The 14,763-nt window shown below is 53.4% G+C and overlaps 1 protein-coding gene across 1 annotated transcript; it reads left to right on the forward strand.

Moving 5' to 3' along the window:
- Nucleotides 1–6,531: 6,531 nt before the first annotated feature.
- Nucleotides 6,532–11,591, forward strand: DLX3 (distal-less homeobox 3). Its single transcript, XM_053569039.1, has 3 exons — nt 6,532–7,330; nt 8,330–8,520; nt 10,111–11,591. The coding sequence occupies exons 1-3, from the start codon at nt 7,006–7,008 to the stop codon at nt 10,456–10,458; spliced, it is 864 nt and encodes a 287-aa protein (XP_053425014.1). The 5' UTR covers nt 6,532–7,005; the 3' UTR covers nt 10,459–11,591.
- The last annotated feature ends 3,172 nt before the right edge of the window (nt 11,592–14,763 follow it).

Raw genomic sequence — 14,763 nt, forward strand, 5'->3', positions numbered from 1 at the left:
CCACCACACCTTCTAGGGGCCCTACAACCTTAAGGTGTCCGACCACAAAGAGAGCTCTGATGGCCTCAGAGATCCCTGAGTCTCCTGCTCAGTCCCTTCCTGGTCCCCAAGGCCACAGCTACACTTTAAACTTGCTCCTTTTTCTCTACTCTCCCTAAACCTCGGGTTTCACCCCCTTCCCTCTCACACCTACTTTGCATATGCACCCAAACAGGACTCCCAAATATCCTGAACAATTCCTTTTATTCTGAGATGTTTCAAACACGTAGAAAAGGAGAGTGGTGTAACAGACGCCCACTGGCCAGTACCAGGCTCTGTCAAATTACTTTATGATAGCAATCCTGCAAGCTGACCTGCCCACCCCATAGAGGTTAAGAGTCAGGCTATGTGGGCTCAAATCTTGAATCCACTACTTACTTAGCTGCTCTATGTCTCAGTTTCCCCCATCACAAAGCAGAAATGAGAGTGCCCACCTCATGGGGCGGTTGGAAGCAATGAATGAACTTATATACTTACATGTTGTATATGTAAAATGCTTCAAATATCACCTGGCACATGGTGAGCACTCAATGAAAGCCAGCTCTTACACTTTCATCTTCCCTCTTGACTCAATGGAACAGATAATAATCTGCTATAAGGCTAACCTCTTTGGTGGGGTTCCAGATCCTTCCCCTCCCACCTACTCAGGGATGGCATGCTTGATTAACCCCTCTCTACTGGCTATGATAATTGACCTCTAAACAGGCTTGCTCCTGTTTAAAACACACACACACACACACCCTTCCAATATGCCAAATACCCTCCAGCGACCACCCTTTCCACCTCCTCCCTCCTTTCATGGCTATCAGGACAGAGCTGCCTACACTCCAGTTCTCTTCAGTTTCCTCCCATCCCACCAGCCCCTCAGCCAGCAGTGAATAGCTTTCCAGTTCTCCCTTCCCAGGCTTTTCCTGAATGATCAACAGCCTCCTTGAGACACCATCCAATGGGTACTTCTCTGTTTTCATCCTGCTCTGACCATACAGCCACAGCAAGATTTGACCTTGGGGTGCTGCCCTAGCACCCCTGCCCCCAACTCAGAGCCACCTCCCTCTGCATTGCCTCCACCTCTCTGACTCTCTCACAGGGGCTGCCTGGGACCCTTCCTAGTTCAGTTTTCTCTCCCTGCCTTCCTGGACCATCTCACCCAGGCCAGTGGCTCCTCCTACCATAAGAGATCAGAAACTCCCAATATCTATCTCTAATCCCAGCTTCTTCACTGATTTTTCAGATCTATATGACCTGTAGCCAACTACTCCTAGGACAAGTCTTCTCGATGTCTTAAAGACACGCAAAGGCAACATGATCATGATTGAGCTAATGGCACAACCACTTTGGAGAACTACTTGGCAGTATCTCCTAAAGCTGAACATACACATAGCTGGTGGCACACAATTCCAACATTAGGTACCCACAGCAACAGAGACACAGGCACCACAAGACATGTCTAAGAATGCTCACAGCAGCCCTCTCCAGAGTCCCAAACTAGGAACTACCCAAATGCTCATCAACAGGCAAACAGATAAGCAGATCTGATTCTATTCATAAAAGAGAATGCCCACACACAGTGATGGAAATGAACCATCTAGAAATATACCCAAAGATATGGAATAAATCTCATAACAAAAGAAGCCAGACACAAAAGAGTACAAACCTCCCTTGATCTCCATGGGGGATTGGTTCTACAAATTCTCTCAGATACCAAAATCTTCAGATGCTCGATAAACTTATATACATAGACTATAAAATGAATCGCATTTGCATATGGCTTCAACACATCCTCCTATATACTTTAAATCATCTCTAGATCACTTTTAATACCTCATGTAATGTAAATGTTACAGTTGTTATACTGTATATTGTTTAGGGAATAATGACATGAATAAGAAGTCTTTACATGTCTAGCACAGACTTTTTCTCTGGATGTTTTGGATTGAATTGGTTGAATGCATGGATGTGGGACCCATGGCTACAGAGAGCTGACTATATATGCTTCCATTTATAAAAAAGTAAATTTATGCAGCCCTGATGTATAGTACTAGAAGTGGAGATAACAACTGGAAAGAAGGGTGAGGGGGCTTCGGAGTGCTGGTGGTATTGTTTCCCAACCTGCTGCTCAGCCAGGTTTACACAGCAGTGTTTGTGCAGATTCATTAATTATGACCTGTGCACTTACCTGCATATATGTTAGATCCCAAGGAAAAGTTTTTAAAAAAACAACAACCCTAGATGTATGCTCTTCCCCATCAAGCAGCCCCTCTTTCTGGTGATCTCTCTCTTTCACAGAATGGCCCCAACTTTCTACTCAGTTGCCCAGATCAGAAACTTAGGGGTCATTTTCCTGTCCCTACAACTCACATCCAGTCCATTCCCAAGCCCTGTCTCTCTGACCTCCTCATTATGGTTCAATTCTCCCCGACTTCTCCACCCTACTGCCTCTTCCTTAACCCAGACCCTATTTCCTCCTGCATAAGCTCCTGCACTGGCCTCCCATCTGGGCCCTTCACTCCCAATCTTGTCACCTCTGATTCATCCTCACCCAGCAGCCAGAGGGATCCTTCTAGGATGAAAATCCAATCATACTCTCCCCTGGCATGGCCTCTAAGTAAAGCCCATTCTCCTGCTCCAGGCTTCTAGGTGTTCTGAGTCCTGGGTCTCTGACTCCACACCTGCTTCTTCATCTTTAGTCACCCCCCTCCTAGGTACTCCCCACTCCTAGGCATGCCCTTCTGATGCTATGCTCAAGGCAATCCCATGAGCCTTTGCCCAGGCTTTTCTAGGAGCTGGGAACCCTCTGCTTCCCCTCATTCCTGCTTTTCCCAGCCAAGTCCCACACATCTTTCAGGTCTCAGTTCAGATATCCTCCTGACTCTATGAAGAGTTTGGGCCCATTGAGGCAGTCACGGTGGCACATGCACCCATCACAGGACACATCACATGAGAGTCAAACTGTAGCTATGTGTCCACTTTCCCCACTGGAATGTGGGCTCCGTGGAGGGGGCATCATATCTGTCTCGTTCATCTCTACACCCCTAGCACCTAGTGTGGGGTCTGACACATGGCAGAGACTTAGCAAAGATTTGTTGAGTGGGTGATGACTCTAGAAGGAGGCCCTAGGCTGCAGAGTGCTGGAGGCCTGGGGTATGTCTCCAAGGGAGTTGGTGAGAAGGTAGAGAGGAAATCACCCTTGAAAGACAAGAGTCCTAGAATTTAGAATCATGGAACTTGGGCTTAACGGGACTTCAGAGGCTGTCTAATAGTTTTGTTTTTTCTTTATTTGAAACAGAGTGCAGTGGACCTAGCTCACAGTAACCTCAGACTCCTGGGTTCAAAAGGATCCTCTTGCCTCAGCCTCCCAAGTAGCTGGCACTACAGGTGCCTTCCACTAGGTCCAGCTAATTTTTCTATTTTTAGTAAAGACAGAGGTCTCACTCTTGCTCAGGCTGGTCTCCAACTCCTGAGCTCAAGCAATGCTCCTGTCTTGGCTTCACAGAGTGCTAGGATTACTTCTGGCTCTAATAGTCCATTTTAATTTACAAATGAGAAAATTAAGGGAAGGAGCCATTGGATGGGTAAAAATGGGGGGAAGAAGGGGAGGTGGTAGCCATAGAGCCAACAGAGTAACACAAGGTGGTGATGAACATGTAGTGCTGAAAGGTGGCTCACTTCCGGGTTTTCCCCCTGAAGCTTGACGCTGACCTCCTTATATCAACCACTAGATGGCGCCAGCTCCCCATGCAAGCAAAAAAGGCATAGCCCAACCCGTTCACCCTCTGTTCATCCTCCTACTTGAGTTCTCCCCACCCAGGGCTGGCTCTCTGTGAACTCGGTTGCTGTGCCGGTGCCCAGATGGCATGATACCTGGGCTAGAGGAAACAGCTTGCTCCAACAGCGTAACTTCTCTCAGTGCCAGAGACAGGATGGAGGGAATAGCTTGCTCCAACAGCATAACTTCTCTTGGTGCCAGAGACAGGATGGAAAATAGACCTTGACTTGAGCATTGACCAGCACTGCCCTTTCTCCCAGAGGGCCCTGACACAGGCTGCCCTGTGCCTCCTCTTCACCAGGGGCAAGACTTTGGCCAGACTGGCAACTGGTGATTTTGTTGGCCCAGGCAAGGTGGGCCAGGCAAGGGAGGGTGACACTTGTCCCACTGCATCCTCCAGCTACCTTGCCACCCTGGTTGGCAGGTGCTCACCCAGATGACTTCAGTCGTGCTGGCCTGACAAAGCTCCTTTGGGGGCCATTCCTGGCTCCAAGTGGGAAGCTGCTCCCATTCCTACCCTGGAGATTGCCCCATGCCTCCTGTTGTCTTAACTCTGCCAGCCTCAGCCAGGGGTCTACTAGAGCAGTGCCAAGATGATTCAGCCCCTCTTCTGTACTAGGGAGCTCGCTGAGCACTGTTCTGGGTATCTGGAAGGTAATGGTGAAATGGATGCACACAGTCCCTGGCATCTAGGAGCAGGCATGGGGGAACAGATGTTATCCTCATATTATCAAATAATTATTTAATTGTTTATTTACATCTCTAACATTGCAGTTTCAGTCCATTTGTAGAACTCCTAGAATGTCAGAGGAGAAAGGAATTGAGAAATAATCCTACTATAACCCACCACCACCAGCATTTCAAGATTGCAAGCCTCCAAACTTACAACCCAGAGCTCATTCACTTTACTCCGGAGCCACAGGCTGGAATGGGAGTGAGGAAGGAGGAGGAAGGAGGGAGGATTCTGGAGGGAGGTTCTTGAGAAAGGTGGACTCTTGGTCTCGGTTGATGAATGAATGAACGAACCCCTGAGAAGGGTCTTGCCTGACGTTGTACCTTCTCTGTGGTTAGTTGGAGGGGACTCCAAAGCAGGCCCCATCCGCCTCCCCCGCTCCCATCCTGGGAGGGGAGCCGGCCCGCCCAGTGCCCTTCCTGCCCCCAAACGCCGCGGGCTCTCTTGGCGCCCTCTTGGCAGCAGAACAGAGGGCACCCGGAGCGGGTGGCAACTCGTCCCGCCACGGGCTCGGAGCGGCGGGCAATGGGCGCTGGGGGGACGCGGAGATAGACAGACAGATAGTGCTCAGCTCGCCCGCCCCCGCCCCCACCTTTCCCACGCGGCGGCCTCCAGGAGCGGCCCGGACCTGCGGGTATCCTCTCCTGCCCCTCGGCCTGCGGGCTCTGCCCTCTGTTTCCGCCAACTGCAGCTCTCAAAGCCTTTCGAGTCCCGGCAGCCTGCTGCACAAGTCTGACTTTGGAAGGGGACACAGAACCCCCTGCGCACTTCTAGGCCTGGCAGTATCACCCAGGAGACCCTTCCGGTCTCCTTGGCGAAGTGCCGGGCTTGCAGAACCCAAGAGTAACCACTAGGTGGCGCGCTGGCATTGTGTGTCTTTGACATGTTCGCAAGGCCAGGCAGGGCAAGGGGACAGGAGCATGGAGCAGGGAGCTAGGAACTGAGTTTGGAGGAGCCCTCCCTCCCCCAAGAAAGGCGAGGAGCAGCAGGTGTTGAGAACAGTTAGGATGACCTGGGGGCCTGGCCTTGGGGGCTAGACAGAACTAGCACGTGGGGGGGGGTTCCCCAGGGAGGGGTGGCGGTTCTTCAGGGCTTTCATGGGGGAAGGAGTTGACCGGAGCATCCCAGGCAATAAGGGAAGGTCCTGAACGGTCTATACACACCTGCATACAACTTCACAGTCACACACAGACGGCCCTCCACTCACACTGCCTTACATACACTGCCACACTTTCTCACACACACACTTCTGCACTCATATCTGTGTATACTGCGGAACACATGAAATCCTCACATCACACACCCCAAGTACAGCCATCCCGTGCACCTGATCCCTAAAAATGTCCACCCTCCCCAGTGCTGTCCCACCATAGAGTCTGCCCCCAGACACAAAGATGCACACAGCCATGGAGCCAGCCTGTGTCCCACCCCTCTGCATGGCGGCCCCAGGTCCCTTGCTCCCTGTCACTGACCTGGGCCGTCTCTGAAACTGCACAATCATAGTTTTGGAGATAGCTCTGGTATCACCAGACAGGCTGTACACATCAGCCTCTAAATCCACAGAGGCCTGTCCCCTCCCATGGCCCTTCTCCAGTAGAACCCCTCTCCCCCACCTCCCAGGTCCAAATTATGTCTTTCCTAGGCCCAAGGCACTTTCGCCTGGTGGGCTCCTTCCTCCATCAAAAACTTTTAGATTGCATTTTATGACATTATTATAAAGACAAATATACATTCAAACATTTTCCTCCACCTAAAAATTGTTTTTCTTTTCTTCTGATTTTAGGAGAAATTAAAACATTTTCATGGGCCTTGAGTCCCCAACACTTTGGGTACGTTTGTCTGGCTGACATTTACATAACACATACACACACAAAATCTTAGACCACCTCCTTCCACAAACACCCAATGGGCAAATTCTCCTCCCTCTCCAGCCCACCCCCATCACACCCCCTACCCCCACAGCCAGAGAAACAGACAGACAGATCCTGGAGGCTCCGCAGGAGGAGAGCAAGGAAGGGGGAGGAGAGAGAATGAATTAGTTTTGGGTAACAACAAAGAATGAGGGAGAGAGAAGAGGGAGGAGAGAGGAGAGAGAGAGGGAACGAGCGAGCCACGGCGCAAGAGCATGTTTTGCCTGGAAGGCAAGACTTGCAGCCAATCAGCGCGTAGGAGCCTCCTCCCTCTACGACTCCTCCACTTTGAGTCTATAACCGGCTAGCCGGGCGGAGCAGGCAGCATTTGACTGTGACTTGGGACGCGAGGAGAGGCGCGCAGCGATCGCCGCTGGACAGCCGGCGATGGTCTAAGCCTCCCCCTTCCGCTTCCCCTCCTCCGAGACGCCACCTGGCTCTCCCCTCGCCCTCTGGACACATACCCCTGCCTCGTCTTCTCCGCATCCACTGAGCTCCAGTCCGCTTTGGCGCTGCTCCGCGGAGGCCAGCCCTAGGGAGGTGCAGCGCCGGCCAGGATGAGTGGCTCCTTCGATCGCAAGCTCAGCAGCATCCTCACCGACATCTCCAGCTCGCTTAGCTGCCATGCGGGTTCCAAGGACTCGCCCACCCTGCCGGAGTCTTCTGTCACTGACCTGGGCTACTACAGCGCTCCCCAGCACGACTACTACTCCGGCCAGCCCTACGGCCAGACCGTGAATCCCTACACCTACCACCACCAGTTCAATCTCAATGGGCTTGCAGGCACGGGTGCTTACTCGCCCAAGTCGGAATATACCTACGGAGCCTCCTACCGGCAATACGGAGCTTACCGGGAGCAGCCACTGCCTGCCCAGGACCCAGGTCAGGACCACGGGGATTGCTGGGAGGGTGGGAGACATTGGAAGATTCCCGAGGGGGAGAAAAGTGGGGACTAGAAGCGGTAACTAAGGACACCTTGAGGGTAAGAAAAGCAGTGCTTGGGGTTAGAGGAGGTGGGCCAGGTGACCTTCCAGCCCTGAGCATGTGAGCACTCGGGATGTGGTGATCTCTGTGCGCTGCGATCTCCGGGGACCATCCGGGTGAGCTGGGAGAAGGAGAAGAGGGCTGCCGATTGTCAGGAAACTTCCTAATGGAGGTGATTTCGCGGGCACTTCAGATCGAGTCTCAGAGGGCTTGGGGGTAGGCAGCCGGGGCTGAAAGATCTAGGCACCCCTCTTTTGGATGTGAGGTGGGGAGACAGGGAGTAGTGAGGGGGACATGGAAAAAGACCCACCAAAATTATGGGGAAACGGAAGAAAGTAGCGACTAAGAGACAGAAAAGCCAAAAAAGAGAAAGGTGAAGACAGCAAGAGAGAAAAAGAGCATGAGAGAAAGGACAGAGGAAAGGAAGGAAAGAAAGACAGAAAGACGTGAAAGAAAGAAAAATATCCTTGCCACTTTTCCGAAAACCTAAAACTATTGTAAAATTAAAAGTTCAAGGGGGGGGGCAGGAAAAGCGAGAAATCAACAGACGAGAAGGTGGGGCTGAGAAGGGGGCAGCCAGCAGACGGGTAGCGAGGAGCCTGGATGCCGGGGGCGGGGGGACTAGCCGGGAAGGCGTCGGGAGCGAAGCCGCGGCGTCCTCGCCTCGGCGGTGGCTGGCGCTGGGGACTGCGCTCTGGGGGCCAGGCGCGGAGCTGGGAGCGCCTCGTCGTGGGAGGCCGCCGGTCCAGTTCTGTCGCCCTGGCTCCCTCCTGGTGGTGGAGTGCGTCGCGGGGAAATCCGAGATCAATCCGGAGCGTCCCCCCTGGGCCCGGGAGGGCACGGGAGTCGCAGCCGAGACTGAGTCGCCCCCCGCCCCCGCCCGGTTCGTTCCCGCAGTGTCGGTGAAGGAGGAGCCGGAAGCTGAAGTGCGCATGGTGAACGGGAAGCCCAAGAAGGTCCGAAAGCCGCGCACCATTTACTCCAGCTACCAGCTGGCCGCCCTGCAGCGCCGCTTCCAGAAGGCCCAGTACCTGGCGCTGCCTGAACGCGCCGAGCTGGCTGCGCAGCTGGGCCTCACGCAGACGCAGGTTGGTGTTGGGCGGGCGATCGTAATCACTCGCGGTGGGTCGTCGGGGCCAGGGTGGAACTCCTGGTTTCCCAGTCGGTGCCCAGCCTAGCTGGCCTTTTAAGGGCCCTACAGCTCCTGGAACTTTTTGCCTGTGGGAACGGGGAATGGGGGCCTGCAAGTCTCAAATTCTGCTAGAAGGTTGTGCGTAAGCACGTGTACAAGTGTGCATAGTTGTGAACCCGAGCAACTGTGTATGTCTGTCACAGAGAGAGGTGCCCTCCTTCTGTACCCCTGAATATCCAGCTCCCTCCAGTGTTGGTCACTTAGTAGAAGTCCCCATCATGCTTCCCCTCCATGCTATGCATGAATGGGTTCAGTATATGTGTGTGCATGTATGCGTGGGTCTGTGTTTGCACACATGCTCTGGGTCCGAATGCATGTGAGGACGCTTGCATAAGGAATGCGATCCTTCAAGGGCCATTGTGTATAAAGTTGGGAGCACATGTGTGTGACTGTGTACCCTGGTGAGTGCACCTACAAAAATGTATGCTTGCATCAAAACACCACATTCCTGCTCAGAACCCAAACACTCCACCCCTACCTCTTCCAGGAGCCAGGAGAAGTTCCCTACTAGAGGGAGATGAGGACTCAAAAGTGGGAGCTCCACCCCCACCCTATCTGTCGCTAAAGCCCCCAGCAGCCTGTCACTGCTTAGGGGAGGAGTGGCAGATGCCTGGCTCCCTGCAGGTGTTGACAGGCCACCTTGGTTGCGGCTGTGGCTGCGTGGGGCCCGTCCGCAGGGAATCTGGGTCACCTGGTGAGGAGCTGATTCATTGTTTGTACCAGTCACGGGGTGGGGAACGGCAGGGGGAGGGGGAGATACCCCAAGGGAAATTTGGGGAATCATGGCTCACCTGCTCCTGAGTCCCCAGGTCACCCCCATTACCAGGCTGGAGCCCAGGAGGACTTCACCCCCGCGTGTGTGGACGTGGGTGCTCGTGCTTGTGGGTGTTTGCCTGGGTGGGTCTGCGTATGTCTGTAGCTTTATAGTCTCACTCTAGTGTCTGTGTGAGGCTGTGCTGGGTGCGTTGCCCAGTACGAGGATGCATATGTGGGTGTATTTGTCTCTGTGACCTGCGTGCCTCTGTTTATGGGTATCTAATGTGAACAAAATACCACAGACTGCCCATCTCCACCTGGACTGCCTTCTCTTGAGCGCTTACTGCATACCAGGCTACTCTATGTTTTTTCTATGTCCTAGCTTACTTGAGCTTCAGAGTGGCAGGGGAAGGGGACAGATAGTGCAGTCCTCATCTTCATTTTACAAATGAGAGGAAGCCAAGAACCAGAGACCTTAAGTAACCTGCCCCATGTCACACTTAGCAAGTGGCAGAGCAGAATTCGCACCCAGGCAGTGGAATGTTCTTAACTATATTCCATCCAGAATGGAAAAATAGGAGAGGCATTGTGGGAGCCAGGACACCTGGGTTTTGCCTGTTTCTTGTGTGAAACTGGGTGCTGGCCTCACCTTCTCCAGGTTGGGTTCCTTTCCTTTCAGGAGCTTATCATTCTGAGAGGCTAACCAGATACTCTTTTCTTCTTGGTTCAGGTGAAAATCTGGTTTCAGAACCGACGCTCCAAGTTCAAGAAGCTCTACAAGAATGGAGAGGTGCCTCTGGAGCACAGTCCCAATAACAGCGATTCCATGGCCTGCAACTCACCACCATCACCTGCCCTCTGGGACACCTCCTCCCACTCCACTCCAGCCCCTGCCCGCAGCCAGCTGCCCCCACCGCTCCCATACAGCGCCTCCCCCAGCTACCTGGACGACCCCACCAACTCCTGGTACCACGCACAGAACCTGAGCGGACCCCACTTACAGCAGCAGCCACCTCAGCCGGCCACCCTGCACCACGCCTCCCCTGGGCCCCCGCCCAACCCTGGGGCTGTGTACTGAGCACCCACCTGGCCTGCACCCCCCACAAAGGACCCAGGATCAGGCAAAAGACACCTCTGTCCTAGCCAGCGACACTCAGGAATAAACGAGGAGCAGAGGGGAAAGGCACCCCCTTCCTTCCTGCCCCTTCCTCCAAGAGCTTCCAGGTGAAATTTGCATGGACCAAGGATGTCCCCTGAACCTCTCTCCCCCTGCCTAGACACTGGGGTGCCCTTGGAGATGGTGGGGCATTCCACCCCAATGGAGACAGCTGTCCCTCTTCTGCTCCAGGAGCCTGGATTGACTTTCAATGGCTCATCACCTTCCAGCTTCTAAAACTTAGTACCTGTTCCCAGACTGGAGACCTTGGAGACCGAGGGACTGTGGAGGGTTTGCAGGTCCCGCCTGGGCCAGGGCACCAGGCATCACGGATCCTACAACCTGCCAGGCCTGGTTCCTTCCTTGCCACCTGTGTCCTCCCCTGCTTGAGTGGCCCCTCTGCCAAAAAGACATGGAATGTCGTGACTGGGACTCAGAGTGGGGACCTGAACTAGCCCCCACCCTGCACTTCTAGCCCTCATTCAAGATTTGAGGGTTAAATCAAAGAACATCTCTAAAGAGAGGGAATCTTTTACTATTTGAGGTTTCAGAGGAAAGAACTAAAAGAGCCACCTCTTTCTTCTCTCCCCCTTTGTCGAGAGAGGAGGAGGGTGGGTCTCAGATGCTTTTCCTAAGGACCTACTTCTTCCGTGTACAGGACTTTGCACAACTTCGGTTTTAAAAGCTGTTGAAAAATAGGAAAACAAAGGGCATTGTTCACAAATAAGACCAAATCTCTCCTTGCTCAGGCACCTCTGTTCTGCCCTTGCCCCCCACCTCACCACCTCCTCTCCCCCAGTAAGTTGGCAGTTTTGGCGCCAAACGCCACGTCGCCTAGGAGACATACCAGGCAAGACAAACCCCCAAACACCCCCTTTCTGGTGGCCTGGGAAACAGATTGCTCCTGAGCTGGGGAATGTCTGGAAGTGTGCAGGAGAGAAGGGGAGGGTGATTGATAACTTGTGCCTTTAGGGGTAAGATACTGCCCCCACCTCCTGACCCAGACTTCCCCCCAAAGCTAACTTTCCTCCACCCCGATGTGGTAAAGCATTGAAGAAAAGGAGAGGTAGATGACCATAGCGCATATATATATGTACGCACATATATATTGGTATGGATTTTTTAAAGAGCAACAGAGAGAAGCAGCCTCCTCCCTGCTGTGGTTTCCTATTTATGTGACCCTGCTCCTCCTGGACAGATCTCCCTATATGCTGTGAGCTGAGAGAAAGACGAATGTGGGCTCTGGCTGGATTTGGGTTTGGGGGGAGGTGCAAGATCCAGGAAAGACATCGTGGGTCTCAAAAAGTCTGAGGGGGGCAGGAATGAAGCCAACCCCCACCCCCTCCCAGCCTTCTCATTTCTGCTTTCTTACTGGACCCATCTTTATATGTAATGTTAATAAAAAAGAAGAAAATAACCACTGAGCTCTATGAACTGGAGGCTGGTGACAGACATCTCTTGAGGGGAGGGCCTGGGAGTTGGGGAAGGTGTTTGGTAGAGAGGGACATCTGAGCCTCCAGCGGGCTTTTAGGGGATACGGATTCCCCAGGGAACTCACTGCAGAGGTGTTGGCTGGGCCTGGCCCTGGTGGCAGGTGCTCCTGACCCCAACCTGGGCAAGTCTGGGTGGGAGGCTCCCAGCTGTGGCCTCCCTGACTCCACTCTGCTTGGTGGCATTCTCTGTCAGCCAACTCCTTCAGCAGTGCTGCTGCCGGGTCACTTCAGAGCTGCTCTTTGATCTTGAGCTCACACACAGACATGCTTGTACACGTGTGTAAACCCCTGCCTCCATGCCCAGGCACTCCCGGCCCCTCTGCCTCTTGTCTGCCCCTTCCAGCTTGGGGTGAGGGTGGAGCACGGGGACACCACTGCTCCCGCAGCTGGCAGAGATCTGGGCTATGGTGGGGCGCAGGGAGGCTCTGTGTTTACCGTTTTGGGGAGGGCTCAGGCCCTGACTCAGAGACTTCTCGTTGTCACCACCCTCCTCTCCTAGGTGCCCAATTTCAAAGCTTTGGAGACAGAGCTGGAGGTGACATAATGAATGGAGGTGTGTGTGAGCACAGATAGGAGACAGCGTGACTGTGGGCACTGCACCTGGGAAGCCACCTCATCTCTTTCATATACACACAACATCTCTCCATTGCTACACACTTTGTTGAGGCAAACGTGTCATCTGCAGGCATAGCCATAGACAGAAACACACACTGGAGATGCATTATCATCACACAAATGTACAAAGCCAAAGCCTTAGCACTCCAAGAGATATAGGCTCCCCAACACACAGGTGTCACAAACACTTGTTACTCAAGTCACCTCAGTGTTGTCTCTGTCTCTCTCTCTCCCACACACACACACCACGGTAATGGATAAAGTTGGATAGAAAATCAGCAATGTCACCCGGCAACTAAGGTGACCTAGCTCAGCCTGGAACCTCCCTGTCAGGCCCTCAGTTTCCTCATCTGTCAAATGGGGATAACTAATCTCCACCCTGTTGTGAGGCAAAAAGCAGAATAAGGATGAGAAGGTAGAAAGAGTGGGTCACAAGCTCACAAAAGGGACTTGGTAGACAGTCACATCCACATAGCTGAGTTCTCCAGCAGGCGACCAGAGGTGGGGTAGCCAGAACCCCGCCATCCTACTCCCTCTCAGACGGCAGGCCCTCCCTTCCCCCACGCCCTAAGGAGACGGAAGGGAGGAGGGCCTCCAGCCCACAGACGCCGTCGCCAGCCGGGCTGGCAAGGGTTAAGGTGGCAGCTGCCAGGCGGGGCTGAGCTGAGCAGTTTGGTTTGAGGGCTGCGTGCAGGCAGGAGCAGCGAGGCGGCAGCCGGGCAGACTTGCTGGAGACACTGCATTTTATTAGGGCTGGGCTGCCAGCAAAGGGAGGGAGAGGGAAGAGAAGGGCAGAAAGAGAGAGGAAGGAAGGAGGGAGGCTGGGCAGGCAGGCAGGCAGCTTCGGGATGGGATGAAAGGATGTTGTAAGCTCCCTAATTCCTCCCAGCTCATCCCTGCTCTGTCAGGCTGGATTAACTGCCCAGGCGACCTCCAGCTGGGGTCAGCCCCACCCCTGACCTCCCCTTCCTCCTCTCCTCACCTCTAGGCCAGGCAGGTCGCCCTCTTCACCAGCCTTGGTGGGGGCCCCCATGTGGGGACAGGAGCTTGGGTTCAGGACCCGGCAGAGTGCCAGGGTAGAGCTGCTGAGCCTATCTTCTGCCAGGGGGTAGGCTAAGGAACTCCAGTCTATCCTGAGAGTCGCTATTCTCCAAACCTTAGAAATAGCCAGCATTTGCTAAACTCCCACTTCACACCAGGCACTTAGCCTGTGATCTTTCCAACAGCTTGGGAGGAGGGTTGTATCATGTCCATTTTTCAGATGGGAAAACTGAGGCTAGAGAATTTCAGTCTCTGTCAAGTTCATATAACTAATACTTCGCAACGCTGGGATTTGAACCCAGATCTTTCTGGAGAATGAGTGCTCTTAATGGGCTTTTTGGAATCTCAATTTACTAAGACGCCCCAGGGCAGAGTTGTCCAGGCTGCAGCCACTGCAGCCCCACCCACCCCAGCCCTCAATCCTTCTTCCTGGGATCTTCCCTTCAGGAGCATTGGAGAGTGGAGGCTTCTTGCTCAGGGCTGATCCTAGGAAAACTTAATGCTATGGTCAGGAATGTGCCCACAGGAGTCAGGAGTCAGTTGACCTGGATGTGAATCCTGCCTCTACTTTATTGGTTGTGTGACCTTGGGCAAGTCACTTAACCTTTCTAAGCCTCAGTTTCCTCATCTGTAATGTGAGGATAATGCCGCCTACCTGGCAGGGTTGTTGAGAGGATTAAATGGGATAATATGAGTAAAATGCTTAACAAGGTACCCAGCAGATGGTGAGTCCTACTCAGTTAATGGAAGTGACTAGTGACAGGGAGATGGGACTCACTCCTCATCCACGTTACCTCTGGTCCCATCCAACTCTCCACATCCCAGATTCAGCCCCAGACCCCTGGCTACACTGGCCACATGGGTTGCTCCACCCATCTCTAGGTGTACTCAAGAAAGGGGTAAGTCAACAAATGTTTATTGAGCATTTGCTATATGCCAGGCACTGATTAGGTGGCAGGCCACCAGATGACCAAAGCCTGAGGAATGAAGGCACAGACCCTGTGCTAGGCACTCCTGCTTCTGGCCCACCCTGGAGAGTGGGGGAGGGTCTGTTCCCAAAGTCACACAACCAATAAAG

This window comes from Nycticebus coucang, chromosome 18 (assembly GCF_027406575.1).
Source record: "Nycticebus coucang isolate mNycCou1 chromosome 18, mNycCou1.pri, whole genome shotgun sequence".
NCBI lineage: Eukaryota > Metazoa > Chordata > Mammalia > Primates > Lorisidae > Nycticebus > Nycticebus coucang.